Source organism: Mizuhopecten yessoensis, unplaced genomic scaffold (genome assembly GCF_002113885.1).
Source record: "Mizuhopecten yessoensis strain PY_sf001 unplaced genomic scaffold, ASM211388v2 scaffold6353, whole genome shotgun sequence".
Taxonomy (NCBI): Eukaryota; Metazoa; Mollusca; class Bivalvia; order Pectinida; family Pectinidae; genus Mizuhopecten; species Mizuhopecten yessoensis.
The window spans coordinates 151781-167151 of record NW_018406507.1 but is presented as its reverse complement, the minus strand read 5'-3'; the positions used below and the strand labels follow the sequence as shown (position 1 = coordinate 167151).

At 38.1% G+C, this 15371-nt stretch overlaps 1 protein-coding gene across 1 annotated transcript; it reads right to left on the bottom strand.

Moving 5' to 3' along the window:
* Positions 1–373: 373 nt before the first annotated feature.
* Positions 374–15350, bottom strand: LOC110451980. The gene is made up of 8 exons (XM_021500220.1): positions 15033–15350; positions 14311–14344; positions 13480–13565; positions 11520–11648; positions 9264–9380; positions 7591–7675; positions 6326–6530; positions 374–6044 (listed from the first exon to the last, which is right to left on the bottom strand). The coding sequence occupies exons 1-8, from the start codon at positions 15284–15286 to the stop codon at positions 1243–1245; spliced, it is 5712 nt and encodes a 1903-aa protein (XP_021355895.1). The 5' UTR covers positions 15287–15350; the 3' UTR covers positions 374–1242.
* Positions 15351–15371: the final 21 nt, after the last annotated feature.

Sequence of the window (15371 nt, the reverse complement as noted above, 5' to 3'; positions counted from 1 at the left end):
TGTTGTTTTTAAATAATGAAAGTGTCAGATTTCCAGAATAGTTTTGTTCTTGTTATAAAATTAAAGATTAAAAATAAAATGCTAATGTACGGAAATAATGCTACGTCCACAATTAACATTAAAACACACCTCTCCTCTATATAAATTTCAGTTAAAAAATATTCATTTTTTTTCGTCACAAATCACTATTTAATTTGATACCAGATATTTAGGTTTATGATCAGGTAGCAAAAGACTGATGGTTATCATCGGATATAAATCGGTTTGACCTTTCCTATTACGTGCATAAATTTTAGTTTGTTTGTGTTTTATGTCCTAATAACAGCTATGGTCATTTAAGGAAGTGCCAGGTTGTTGTTTTAACTCATTGACCCCTGAAGACACATTTGAACTCTTCCAATGCAAAAGGTTGGAATAGTTCGTTGTGAAAATTCAGGGGTCAATGAGTCAACCACTTTGCCACCGCGGTCCCCACATGTATAACCATTTCACAACTGAATTCAAGTCTCAACTGTATACAATGTCAAGAACCCTTTGCAAGTCACATAGCTCTATAGCTTTTATCAAATGATTAATGATTATGTAGAAAAATAATCCATTCATTATAAATGAAGGAAACCTAATATTCAGTTTACAACTGTCTGTTGAAGTAAAAATAATGTTGTCACTTTATTTGGGTACCGAGTCCCATAAATTTATAAACCAATAAATCAATTATCAATTAGTTTAATACTTCCAATTACACATTGATTATCGATTATGATTTAAACCAACTGTCCATAATTACCATGCTTAGGTTTTTCTACACTATTTCTGGAATGGGGCCCGTGGCTTGGGAATAGGGAAAATTGTAGCACAGTAAACCAGATTTGAAATTTTCAGAAATATATCAAAAATTGATAATTTTATATTTGCGCTCCTCCTGTTAGACTTAATCACTCTTATTTACAATTTGTTTTATTTGAGATATTTTATGTTGCATTTCTTTTCAAAAACAAGCTGAAAATTAAAAAAAAAAGGATAAAATCTGAAGATAAGTTTTTGGGTAAAATTGTCTATTTTTAAACTAAATGGCTAACTGCTGATTGAGTCACTCACGTAAAAACAAAACAAAAAGATGCAAAAGCCAGGGATTCAATCATAAACCTATCACCTTAAATTTTTTGAAGTATGTATATATATATGTTTATATATTTTTTTAACAACTGACCAAATGCAAGCTCACACAATAATTCTATTCACTCAAAGCCTTTTAGAGTTGAAGTCATCTTGGACGAAATATTTCTCATCGACGGAACGCAAGTCTTCCAGTGTCGACATCAGTTCCTCTTCGTTTATTTCAGTAGAACTTGGTTCCTCCATAAGATCAGGCATCAGGTTCCGTCGTGCCGAGAACTCGACGTCGTCCATTACTGAAGTCATAACTTTGTCCATGACGTACGGCCGCAGTTTCTCTGAAATGCGAGGGTTTGTCGTCAAGTTCACGTTCGGAGCATTACCTTTATAATTTGCATTGGGTAACACTGTCTGAACTTTCATGACAATCCCTCCTTGCTTACCTTTCTCGGCGTGTTTCGAGGGCTGGTTTGGTTCCTTCAGGATGTTGAGGATGGATTCAATGTCTCTTTCTTTTGAATTTTGCACCATTACGCCTCCAGACATGAAGTCTCTACCTTGGATTTCCGGACTAAATAGGTTGCGGGTAGAATGGTCAGATTGTTGGGAAGTGGGTCGTTTACTAACCTTGGACAACACACCTTGTACAGAACCACCTTCAAACTGGCCTATTCTATGACCATCAGAATTAGGGTGTTGAGGAGCTGGCCGTCCTGAAACCATTGCATCCATGTATTGACCAGCTCTTGATCCCTCCGGCTGCTGTAAAGACGACTGTCCGAAAACCATTTTTTCCGGAAAACGATCACTTCTCGGTCCTTCTAGCATATGTAATGGTGATTTGCCTAAGACCATTGGTTCTGTGTACTGACCAGTTGCCTGACCATCAGATGATTGAGACGCCGTAGTATTTAACATTAGAGTTCCAGATGAAACAGACGTTGTTCCCTTTTGTCCAGACCGATACAGTGTTGATCCCGAAGCAGCCTCTTTTCCGTCTTCTCTCGACTTCTGAGACATGAGAGCCAGCTGGAATGAACAAGGGTACGCATTGGCAATACTTTTATCTGGCTGACCAGGATCAGTCCCATGATTCAACTGCAGACTTAAATCCGGCAGTGCCTCATTGTTCTTTCCCATCATGCCAATCACAGACTGATGTTTTGTAGGTGACACCAGATCTGTCATCGGAAAGTCAATTGGTCCGCTAGGTGGACGATTGAAAGCCCCAGAACTCTCCGTGTTTTCTGCTTGTAAATACGTAAGCGCCTGCACAGCCACCTTGTATGAGGGTGGAGGACGAGTTTGTCGTTGTTCTGGTTGAATACTTCCGATCCCTATTAAATCTTTTAGGATCTCCTTCGCCTCGCCCCCATTTCCACTGGCCATAGTAACTGTCGGTTTGATAAGTGTAACAGTAGTTTCTAGTTTCTGGGTAGAGGAACTTTGAATTGGCATGAAGGCGCGTGTGGGAGGGCCCATCCCCAGCGGGCTCTGTAGAGGGTTGCTGTTCTGTGTGGAACACGGCGAGCGCACGGTGAGTGGTGTAGATGTATAATTACGTGGTGAAAATGGCGGCACTGGACTTTGCATGACAGTGTCACTGGGTAAGCTCTGTACTGAATCGGGCCGGCTCATCAGGAAGCCAGCACTTGAGGTGGAATTCAAAGTTATATCACAGATGCCTCCCAGACCCGATACTGGAGTGGACGTCTGTATGGGACTTGCTCCAATACTACCATATCCTGCATCCGAAAAAGGTGTCTGGTTACTAATACGATCCACCGACATTTCTCTTTTCCTCTGCATTACAGGATGCACAGGACTGGCAAAGCTGGTAGGGGTGGTGGCCTTGCCTTGCTCCGACATGTACTGATTAACCTTATCACTGTGACCGGTCAACCCTTGGTCCAGAGGAGATTGCAGCTGGACATGCCGGTCAGGGGTGACAGTTGGTCCGAGAAGTCGTTCAATAGACGGTGTCCTTTGTCGACGTACTGGCCGCTGAGGACTCGCGAAATTGGACATTGTTACAGAAGTCTTGGTAGAAATCTCCTGATTTTGTCCTTTTTCTTGACCATTGTCTTGGACAGAATCTTTTCTCCTCTGAGTTTTCATAGACATTGCCATCAAAGGTGAGGTGACTATAGGCTGGAGAAAGTTCCGACTGGTAACGGTGTTGGTGATTCTTGGACCGTTAGCTTTCTTTTCGCGACTCAAACTCTGCGGCCTGGAATGTTGCATCTCAATTTCTCCATTCCCTTTTTTGTTCGTGTCCTCATTTTCATTTATACTGGTGTTGGCAATACCAGTGAGAGCGTCGGTTATGAAATCAGCAACATCCTGGGGCAGTTCACTGTGAACTTGGATGTTGACGACATCAGACTTGTTAAAAGTGGTCACTTTACTCTCCTTGCTCCAGTAAGACCTCATGCGCTCATCCAGCACCTCCTTCTGTTTCAGTAATTCTCGTTGGGAGTGCCGCAACAGTAAGGAGTTGACTCCCACTGCGGCTGAGTGTGTCTGAGGTATTGATTTTGGTGTTTTTGAGTCGGACAGGAGCTGGAGCTGCTCCGAATCCAATCCACTGTCTGACAACGCATCTATTTCCAGAATTGAAATGTCCGGACAATGTATACTGTCAATGGTATTGTTCAGGTTCTCTTTGTTAACGGGTGACATGATCTCGTCTTGGTCTTGTTGATCCAGCGAACAAGACTTCGCCCGTCTTGAATCTTTATCATTCTCTTTTTGTTCAATAATGACAACTTCATCGTCGGTATCATCAGTAGAATTGATCCTTTTATGATAAGAAACATTCCCACACGTATAGAATTTTCGTTTCCGTCCAAATGATGGCGTTTCTCTGTCGACAGAACAACGACTACCTGGTCGTGATGAAACGCCTTGGTCACAGTCTATTTTTACCAATTTTGAAGGAGTTTCATCCATATTCAAATCTGTGAAACTTTCCTCCGCTGAATCGGATGTCACGCCCCAACTTTCTTTCCCCATAGGGAAGATACTTTCAATTTCAGACTCGGATGAAGAGTTTGTGCGACTACGACTTGGATTTGCTGATCTTTGACCTCTGCTCATTTCTGATTTACCTCTGGAGCTGGTCGTCATGGTAGCGGAGTTGGAGAGAAGTGACTGGGTGACAGTCGATACAGGACTGACAACAGACATCTTACTGACCGGATTCAAAATGATGAAAAATTCTCCAGGCTTGTTCAACTCCAACGATTTGGGTAATGTGGATGCAGTGATATTTTGGATGTTTTGTATCTGAACGCCGGAGCTAGCCTGGTTGATGCCTCCTGGCGAGAGAGTCACTCCTCCATTTATCTGAGACTGAGCCAAAACTTCTGCTTCTCGGGCCCGTTTCTCTTTTAGAAGTGTGGCAACAGGTTTGGACTTGTTATAAATGGAATTCTCTGCACTTTTTTCCTTGAGTATATTTGAGACAGTCTTTGAAGGTGAAGCTTTCGGACGGATTGGAGTAAATCGTGACTTGGTCTTTTTTGGTGTTGACGGTGATGTTTGCGGTAATGCTTGTGAGGTTGGAATATCGGACGCAGTTGACATAGCACCTAGGAGTCCGACTGTGGTACACGTTGGATATGACACAGGATTGCTCCCCGGAGAATTTAAATTTAAACTTAAACTCCCGGGAGGTTTCACGGTGCCCTCCACTGAGGCAAAGATCTGAGATTCGTGGGATGGAATGGACGGAAATTGTGGTATGTTAGACGACATGTTTGATTGTACAGACTCTGATGAGCTCACTGAGACATTTGTTTTGGGATGAACATCAGTTTGGGATACAATGGAACTGATCTGACTCGATGTGGAGGACGGAATTTTCATTGAGAGCATGTCACTTTCTTTACGTGTACTCATTTGTGAAAAAGGCACAAACGCACTTCTGGATGACACTGATGATGAAGACACGGAGGACGAAACAGATGTAGAAACGGAAGACACAGACAAATGAAGGCATTCGTCAGAGTTTCCCGTAATTTCCACAGTTTCCATGACATCAAAGTTTGGAATTATTTCATGCGAAACATCTATCGGACTTTGTTCTGTGATCTTTTCATCTACAACGTCTGGGGACAGACTTATCTCCCTCGATTCTTCTGTCATGCCCGTCACCTTAACCCTCTGTATATCACTTTCAGACTTGTGTGGGCGATGTTGAGACACAGCCGCAGGTTTCATTATTGTATGGAAGGTGCGAGTTGGAGATTCCTCACCAAGATTCCAAGTGTCTCTCATCTGGTGTGCTGAATGAACTCTGCCCATCAATGATATGTTCCATTCTTCCCTGCCTACTTCACACAGCTTCCTAGAATCATCTGGAGAGGATTTTAACTTCGTAAATATCTTCTTCATGTCCGTATGTTCTTTTCCATCAAGTGGATTTGGACTGGCCAAATGAATCGGTGCATCATTACCAGTATCCATAGCCTCCACTCGGAGTTGGTCGTTTGTTTGACCTTGACTTTTGGCTGGTGACCTTGACCCATCAACGTCCATATCCTGACAAGTTTTCTCCTGTTTCTGTATAACTTTCTCCTTCCCCAAGGAAGATTTACTTCTCAAGGAATCGACAACAGGTTGTTTTGACTTCCCTGTGTTTCCACTCAAAATGGATTTATTGCGGAACAGACCGGAATCTTCGTCTTTTTTGTCGAATATTCTTCTGGCAGGAGAAGTAAGTGCCCGGAGCAATGTAGGGGAGGCAAGTGATGGTGTCATGCGATCTTGTGCCTCTTTTGCTTTCTGTTCATTTTCCTCTTTCTGCATCTGAAGTTTTTTCTTGTGTTCCCGTAGCTGTTCACGCTCGTGCAGTTTCCTCTGGAGTTGTAACTGAGTCTCCCTGTGTCGGTCTCCGCCCGTCGTATTGGAAAACATGGACGACACTGGAAAGAAAAGGACACACACGAATTGTCACTGAGAGTCATAAAGTCAAACATCTCAAATGTATTAATATAAATACATTAATTCCAACATCTTACAAAATTATAGCCAGGCCAAAAAAAAACAATTCTTTTGAATCAAAACTCCTACAAATTAAGTCATTAAAAACCCAATATGGAAAATATTTTCAATATTATTTGTAAAGTTGCTATATAATACCATGTTTTCATGATAAATCATTGATTTAATTTTAAGATGTATTGATTGTGTGGTCTTTACATACCTTTCATGTTCTGTATGCCCGTGTCCTGCATTCCGGCGACCACGGTGAAGGCTGACACAGACTTGCTGTTGACGTAAAGGTGACTGACCAGGTGCTCCGCCAGTTCCCGCACACTCGGAAAGTTCTGCTCCAGGAGTTTCTGTGCCCATTCACACACAAGCTGGCACGATGCGGCGTACAGCTCATCATCCTCTGATCCTGTATCCTGTTTTAGAATGATTAAAAGTAAAAGTACTTAACAAAATCATACAGAGTTGAGACACAATGTAGTTTTGAAGTACATATCTTGGTATCATTTGTAACAGTATCGTCACAGTCCTGGCTAGACAGTAAGGGCAGCCCACTAGTCTTAGACTAGTGAAATCTCAAGCTGGACTAGTGGTTCTAAAAACTGCTAGCCCCATTGACTAGTCAATACGACACAATATTGTTCAGGGGCTGACTCCAGGGCTCCCCAATCCTGGCATCCCCTATCAAAATATTTATATATGTATATATATATATCTGCTTCGAAGCAGTATATATGTATATATATATTTATGAAAAAAATGGCTGGGAGAATAAAATATTTAAAAAAAATATATATATATATATAAAAAAAGTACTTGATATTAATTATCATGTTGAATAATATTGGGTAATGGTAATTTGTACACGGACTGCTGAAACTGTAAACTACAAGCCTGACAGACGAGTGGTTTTTAAAATTAATTTCTAGCCCTGAGTCCAGACATAAAAGTGCTATCTGTTTCAGATATTGGAGTCATTTACTTTCATGTTTTTAACACCAAAAGTGAAAAGGCATCAAGTCCTAAAATTGAGTGAGTGCACAGTAATTCCGTCTTTTCGTATTGCAGAGTTATCTGCTCTTGTGAGCAGGTAGGTATTGATTGTTACATCATTTTTGCGAAAGTAACATCATCATTTTTTGAGAAAACGATGTAATTATCTCACACAAACCAATGACGTAACATTCAATATTTGCTCACAAGAGAAGATAACTCTGCAATACGCAAAGACGGAATAGAAGATATCATGTATTGATATCGGAACAAGAAAAAGAAACCATCCGCGGTAGAACACCCTAATATTTGGAAGACTTTGATACGGATGTTGGGTCTTGTTAGCTTGGTTTTGTCAATGAAGATGACATTTTTACATACGGCTGTGGGGAAAAAATACATCATAATTTCTGACAGGACAGGATGTCGGAATACTTAGGGGTCAGGTTCGGGTTTTATTGTGTACCTGTAGTTTATACATACCTGTTGTTTGTGAGGACTGATTTCCAGGTCGGGAAGTCCTGGTGCCTCAATGTCTAACTTCTTCCGCAGACCACCGTAACAGTATGTGAGCAGTGTAAAGGATAATCGTGGCAATGTTAAAGGGCAAAAGCTCCGACACTTTATTTTGATTTTCAGTACGAATACAGACCGTGAAAGCGTGGCCTATCGATCCTTTTGACTCTAAGAGTTTTAAGCAAGAGGTGTCAGAAAAGTTACCACAGGGATTACTGGCTTGTGGCAGCCAAGCGTTCATAGTAGCATTGCTTTTTGTGAATTGACAAACTCACTTTGAAGGTTGGCTTTCATACACATCAGTATTAAGTTTAGATCAAAAGTTACCTCAAGGTGCATTTACTGTTAACATGACTCGGTCAAACAGATTAGAGGACAGAAGAGCAAAAAGAACAACTGACAAAGAACTAATGAAGATGGTACAATGGTGGAATCTCTTGTTTGTCTTTCATTGACATGCTTTTTCTATCATTGTGAAGCAGAATTCACCAAGCGTTCCCTTGTTCACCCACTAATAGGGAAGGTGAGCTTAGAACACATACGTTTGATGCAGCATATCCAACAACATACATGTACATAAATTGTTGTCAAAATAAAAACTCTTCACATTTTCACTAAATTGTTGACAAAATTAAAACTCTTCACATTTTCACTAAATTGTTGACAAAGTACAATTAAATTTTTAATACAATTCTATTTTAAAAGTTTACCCTTTATTAACCTGACCTTGCATTAAATATTGTCAAGACAAGGAAAATTTGAGTTTCAATTTTACTGAAGGGAGTTCAGGACAATTATTGTATATAATGTGATAGTTAAGGACTCAAAGCGCTGGAAAATGATGAGTAGGGCACATTTAATTAGACTTGTTTATCCTACTTCTTCTTATGGTATATGGGCTCCATCAAGTGTGATGGTTATGCCTCGGGGGTCCTATCTATCTATCTATCTATCTAGATATTCTGCAACACCTTCTTTCGAGTATCATGTGAAGCGAACACAGAGGCGTGAAAAAGGGGGTTATTTACAATGATAAGTTGGGGGGTTTTGTGATTTTTTGTGCAAGGTATAAATAAAAGATAAAAGTTGGCGTACATTTTAGCATGTGATGAGGGCTTCAAGGGCTGCATAGGGTAAGTGTGCCTTGAAGTCCTCTAGCATTGTGCATTGTACTGCTGCTATGGGAAGGAGATTCCATTGTGTTATTGTGTGTGGAAAGAATGAATATGTGTAGGTGTCCTTTGTTGCAGATTATGTGTTTGTATCCTCACACATCATACTTCATATATTTTACTGTACCATAGCAGAGACATTTAGAATTAAACAAACAGAATTGGAGTCTCTTTTATAAAAATTGTCTGAGGGACCCTTATTATCTGAAGTATTTTAAGGGTTTTCAGTAGACCTTGCAGAGCATATTTTGACCCCCCAAAAATGTGCTTGGTCTCTTGGGTGTGAAAGGGCATGTCTGTTTGACGCCTCAAATTTCAGGGAAAAAGCTGATATCACCTCTGAAATAATCAATTGTCAAGGGTTAACTTAAAACTGTGCAATATGGTCTGTTTTTGAATTGGTAATGGACTTGTTGTCCCATAAAAATGAGGGGCCTGACCACATTTCTAATTGATCTCAAAGGATATCTGGACTGTCCACGTTGGCCTAGGCGTCTGGGTTTCACATTGGGGAACACACACTTCATCAACTTGCCAAAGTCAGCTGTGCTCAACGGACGGATGCCATGGTTCTCGCAGTACACTCTGAAATGATAAAATACATGATTTAAAACCAAAATTATTGTTGATTTATATTGAATATCTAGAGAGTTCAACAAGAGATTTTTCAGGATGAATGTTGGGCCTTATATAGGCCCTTTCCCCTACAAAATTTCTGCTGTTTCCCCAAAATCAATACCAAAATCAACTTGTTTTCCCAAAATCATGCTTTTTGTATGTGATATTTTCCCAAAGTCACAGGGCACAGGCCCCTGAGGAAAGTAGAAAGCAAAATCATTGTCAACATATAATTTTTGATCTATAGGACATTTTAATGACTGGTTATTATATATGTGTGTGCTATGTAATACTAGTTACACATGTACATAGCAAAGTTAAATTTCACCTTTATACATTAACACCTGTGTATATTATAACATTCCCTACCAACTACAGATTCTACCTGAATACATTAACACCTGTGTACATTATAACATTCCCTACTGACTACAGATTCTACCTGAATACATTACCACCTGTGTATATTATAACATTCCCTACCAGCTACAGATCCTACCTAAATACATTAACACCTGTGTATATTATAACATTCCCTAACAGCTACAGATCCTACCTAAATACATTAACACCTGTGTATATTATAACATTCCCTACTGACTACAGATTCTACCTGAATACATTACCACCTGTGTACATTGTAACATTCCCTACTGACTACAGATTCTACCTGAATATATTAACACATGTGTATATTATAACATTCCCTACTGACTACAGATTCTACCTAAATACATTAACACCTGTGTATATTATAACATTCCCTACCAGCTACAGATTCTACCTGAATACACTAACACCTGTGTATATATATTATAACATTCCCTACCAACTACAGATTCTACCTGAATACATTAACACCTGTACATGTGTATATTATAACATTCCCTACAAGCTACATATTCTACCTGAACACATTAACACCTGTACATGTGTATATTATAACCTTCCCTACTGACAACAGATTCTACCTGAACACATTAACACCTGTGTATATTATAACATTCCCTACCAACTACAGATCCTACCTGAAAACATTAACACCTGTGTATATTATAACATTCCCTACCAGCTACAGATTCTACCTGAATACATTAACTCCTGTGTATATTATAACATTCCCTACTGACTACAGATTCTACCTGAATACATTACCACCTGTGTATATTATAACCTTCCCTACCAGCTACAGATTCTACCTGAATACATTACTACCTGTGTATATATATTATAACATTCCCTACCGACTACAGATTCTACCTAAATACACTAACACCTGTGTATATATATTATAACATTCCCTACCAGCTACAGATTCTACCTGAATACATTAACACCTGTGTATATTATAACATTCCCTACTGACTTCAGATTCTACCTAAATACATTAACACCTGTGTATATTATAACATTCCCTACCAACTACAGATTCTACCTGAATACACTAACACCTGTGTATATTATAACATTCCCTACCAGCTACAGATTCTACCTGAATACATTACTACCTGTGTATATATATTATAAGATTCCCTACCGACTACAGATTCTACCTGAATACATTAACACCTGTACATGTGTATATTATAACATTCCCTACAAGCTTCATATTCTACCTGAACACATTAACACCTGTGTATATTATAACCTTCCCTACTGACAACAGATTCTACCTGAATACATTAACACCTGTGTATATTATAACATTCCCTACAAGCTTCATATTCTACCTGAACACATCAACACCTGTGTATATTATAACCTTCCCAACTGACAACAGATTCTACCTGAATACATTAACCCCTGTGTATATTATAACATTCCCTACCAACTACAGATCCTACCTGAATACACTAACACCTGTGTATATTATAACATTCCCTACTGACTACAGATTCTACCTGAACACATTAACACCTGTGTATATTATAACATTCCCTACTGTCTACAGATTCTACCTGAATACATTACCACCTGTGTATATTATAACATTCCCTACCGACTACAGATTCTACCTGAACACATTAACACCTGTGTATATTATAACATTCCCTACCAGCTACAGAGTCTACCTGAATACATTAACACCTGTATATATTTTCCTACCTGTAATCATCGTAAACTTCCTGTTTGGGGAGACAGATCTCCACATCCTCCTCCAGGTGAGATCTTATCCAGGTGTATGCTTGTGCCTGTTCTGTTCGATTGGATGTTTGCAGACATGATGTTGGTGTCCTGAAAAAAAAGAGGGAAAAACATATTTTTAAGGCACAATTGTTCATATGACCCATACTATTTCTGAATGTTGCTTGCTGATGGAATATTGCATATTGAATCGAAACTGATAACCTTGTTTGAAAAAAAAAGTGTATTTTCAGGTTTAAAATCATTTAAAATATGATTATTATCATTATAGTGCCTGCACCGCCATGAAATTTGCTGTTTCCAGAACTAGCTCAAGTTGGCATAAATATTGACTATGAATCCAACTTAAAGCCATTCAAAAGATAAATGACTTTCCAGTTATTGTACTTATCTTCTCTAGACCTGGATCACTAGCTGTGATAACCAATATATATATGTATCATATAATATTGGGTGCATGTATATATATATATAAATCAAACACTAACAGAAACAGGGCACTTTCAAATTATTTCCTCCAAGCGTTTTTTATTTTGCTCAGTTTTAGTGCCGAATACAGCCATTTACCCTAGCTCATCCTCGCTATCCAGGGGTTTTGCTCTGATCTCCACCCCTGGAATATGTCATAGCACAACTGAAGGCACACAGCTAGCTATTTGGTTGGTGTCAGGTAAAAAAAACCTGACCAATCACTAGGCTGATACTTGTCCTTTGAAGATTACAAAGGAGCGGCGCCCCACTTCTAAGCCTGTCAATAATTACCGTTACGCGACCACGAGATTATTTTAATGTGTACATATCAAAGGACTAAACTAGTCTTCTCGTCTCACCCACCAGGTGCTGCACATTGAGCCTTCAATTTTCCTTTGACATACTCCAGGGGTGCAGGGAGTGAAAGTGAGCGTAACCCCTGGATATATCGAGGCTGATCATAGTTAAAAAGTGCCTTATTTTACCAAAATGACAAAAGCTGAGGAATTCATATACATTCCCAATCTCTATACAACTAATGCTATACATTCCCAATCTCTATACAACTAATGCTATACATTCCCAATCTCTATACAACTAATGCTATACATTCCCAATCTCTATACAACTAATGCTATACATTCCCAATCTCTATACAACTAATGCTATACATTCCCAATCTCTATACAACTAATGCTATATATTCCCAATTCATCCAGGAACATACATACACGCTGTTGTAAAATTAAAGTAACAAAACCACTGCCTCTTAATTAACACATGTGACGTAGAAGTAATATATTGTTGGATGATCATACATCAGTTTTTGCCAAATTAAATTGCACCCTATAGTAGTTACTTTGAACAGAAAATGAAAATAGGATTGTGTAGTACATACTATATAGTGCCAACAAGAAAATAATATTTTCATTCTAACACTTAGGATTTGTTTGATAAAAATTAGAAAAACATATATTCCATCAAACTTTTATGAATCTAGTTTCAGGTTGTTTTGTAAAAATCAGATGTAATGAGAATTGTGCAGTGTTCAAACTTGACAGTAAATTTAAAACCATAGATAATAACAGTGTAAAACTCTATATGTCTATGGGAATACATCTCTTCCTAGACTTCGTTGTATATGAAGTTATTTCATATGATGAATATGATTCAATGATAATTATATACATGTAAGTGTGGTAGTGAGAAATAAAGTCCTCTGTGAAATTACTAGCCTTCCTTATATATTCCACCAATTTTCTTTATTTTATGCTATTGAACACTATAAATATACAGGCAATTATTTTTCTTAATTAAAATCTGGTTTATCCAAAATTATTAGTAGGTCTATAAGAATATATATATAAACTTCATAGACTTATTGTCCATGGTGTACTAATCTTAAATTCTAAGACTATATATCTATTTGTGTGTTTCTGATGCTACATACTGTCGGAGATCCTTGCTCGTGTCTCCTGTAGGAAGTCGTAGATACAGCAGTAACTTCTCCACATCAGACAGACTTTTCACATCTCCCTATAAATAAACACATCAGACAGACTTTTCACATGTACATCTCCCTATAAATAAACACATCAGACAGACTTTTCACATCTCCCTATAAATAAACACACATCAGTTGGGAATCGTTTGAAATTTTATGATCAATGATTTTCAATGCTTTTAATTTAATCAACTTTTTTGTATAACTGTGACCAAAAGTCAACAAAACTGTTTATCGGAACACCACTAAAATCATATATATACATATTAATTTCTCTGACATGTTGGTCAACATCTCTGAATGGAGGACCATATGTCGACCACTTATACGTATACCCTACATAGGTTTCAAATTTTATAATATTGACTGGACTCAGGTGAAGGACTCAAAATATTTTCCCCAGATTCATGCAAAAATTTTCAACTCTAATCTAAATAACAGATAAGAATGTTTAAGATATTCAAATTAACGAAGTTATTATAAAAATTAATATACAAAGAAATTAGAATTGTCTCGATCCCCTACTTGTATGTTTAATGTACTAATTTGTTTTGTTTTTGGCGACAAAGCCTGAAATGCCAGTTACTAGGCCAACACAGGTATATAATATTCTAAAGAACGACTGAACGTGACAACATATCTAAAATTAGCATTGTTGTATGTCAAATGGAGCTGCTGCATTGATATCAAATTAAAAAATTACTGAATTTGGAATTCAATTTATATCTGCTTTTTATGATTTTGCTGGTTTTAGTCATTTTATTTGATTGAACTTACCACAATCCTGTTGATTCTGTCTTTAGCTTCATTGCTTAAAAAGTAAACAGTCATTAAATGAGTACAGTAGTTATTCATAATCATATAATATGCATTCAGGGATAATCCTGGAGGCCCAGGCCATGGGGCCATTGACCCCTCAGAACTAAAATGGACTCCTCCATGTTCATTTTTTTTTTAATTATGCACAGAATGTCCTCTCTTAATTATTTTATTGACTTAAAACTGCTGAAATGGTCCTCTGCTCTCAAATTTCAGGATTTTCCCTTTACATTGGTATAAATTTGAATTCAAAACCATAACTTTGCACATGTTAACCACACTTATAGAGGTCTGTGCACATTTAATAGCGCTAAAGTGTAGGATATCTTGGATAAGAAGTGTAATAACTGTTAACTGGTGTCCCTACTTGACATCCCCAGTCATGACCTCGTGACCCAGTTTCAACATATGAACTTGGCTGTGAGGACAGTAATAGGTCACAATGTTTTGATAAGTTATAACTGCACTTGCAATTGAAACAACTAAACATGCACATGACAGCAACAACAACGAAATAAACTTCTATACTGACATGTCGAATCGTTAATGTTTATGACCAAAATAATTATTTTGATTAATTTTCTGGTGCAAATTTTGTGAATATTGAATATGGGGATTTTTCATAACAGACAACTTTTTGTCTGAACATTTTGGATTGACATTTTAATGTTTCTGCTTACCTCACGGAAGATTCCAGTCCCTCCTCGATATTACTGTATCGGCCCTTCGGGTGCGATTCCCTTCCACAACGAGTGTCTCCATTTATCAGCTCCGATCTGTCATTTTCAGGGATGTAAACATTGGCACGCGCTGGAATGACATCGCTTGTCAGAATGGCCAGGTTTCCGATTCTGGCATTTTTAAGCGATTCTCCCTTATTGTTATTCGCTACATCAAATCTTACATTTTCTGAGACTATATAATGCTGATTCATACTAGCTTCGAGAAAAAAATCCAGGTGATATAAACACTAACAAAGCACATGGCGCCATGTTCGTCAAAATATTTTGTGAAAATAC

Coding starts and splice junctions, on each gene's coding strand:
- LOC110451980 (XM_021500220.1), bottom strand. CDS start 15,286: ATGAATCAGCATTATATAGTCTCAGAAAATGTAAGATTTGATGTAGCG. Junction 11,649..13,479: donor ACGAGCAAGGATCTCCGACA/GTATGTAGCATC, acceptor CTTTTTTTTCAG/GACACCAACATCATGTCTGC. Junction 9,381..11,519: donor GAAGTTTACGATGATTACAG/GTAGGAAAATAT, acceptor TTATCATTTCAG/AGTGTACTGCGAGAACCATG.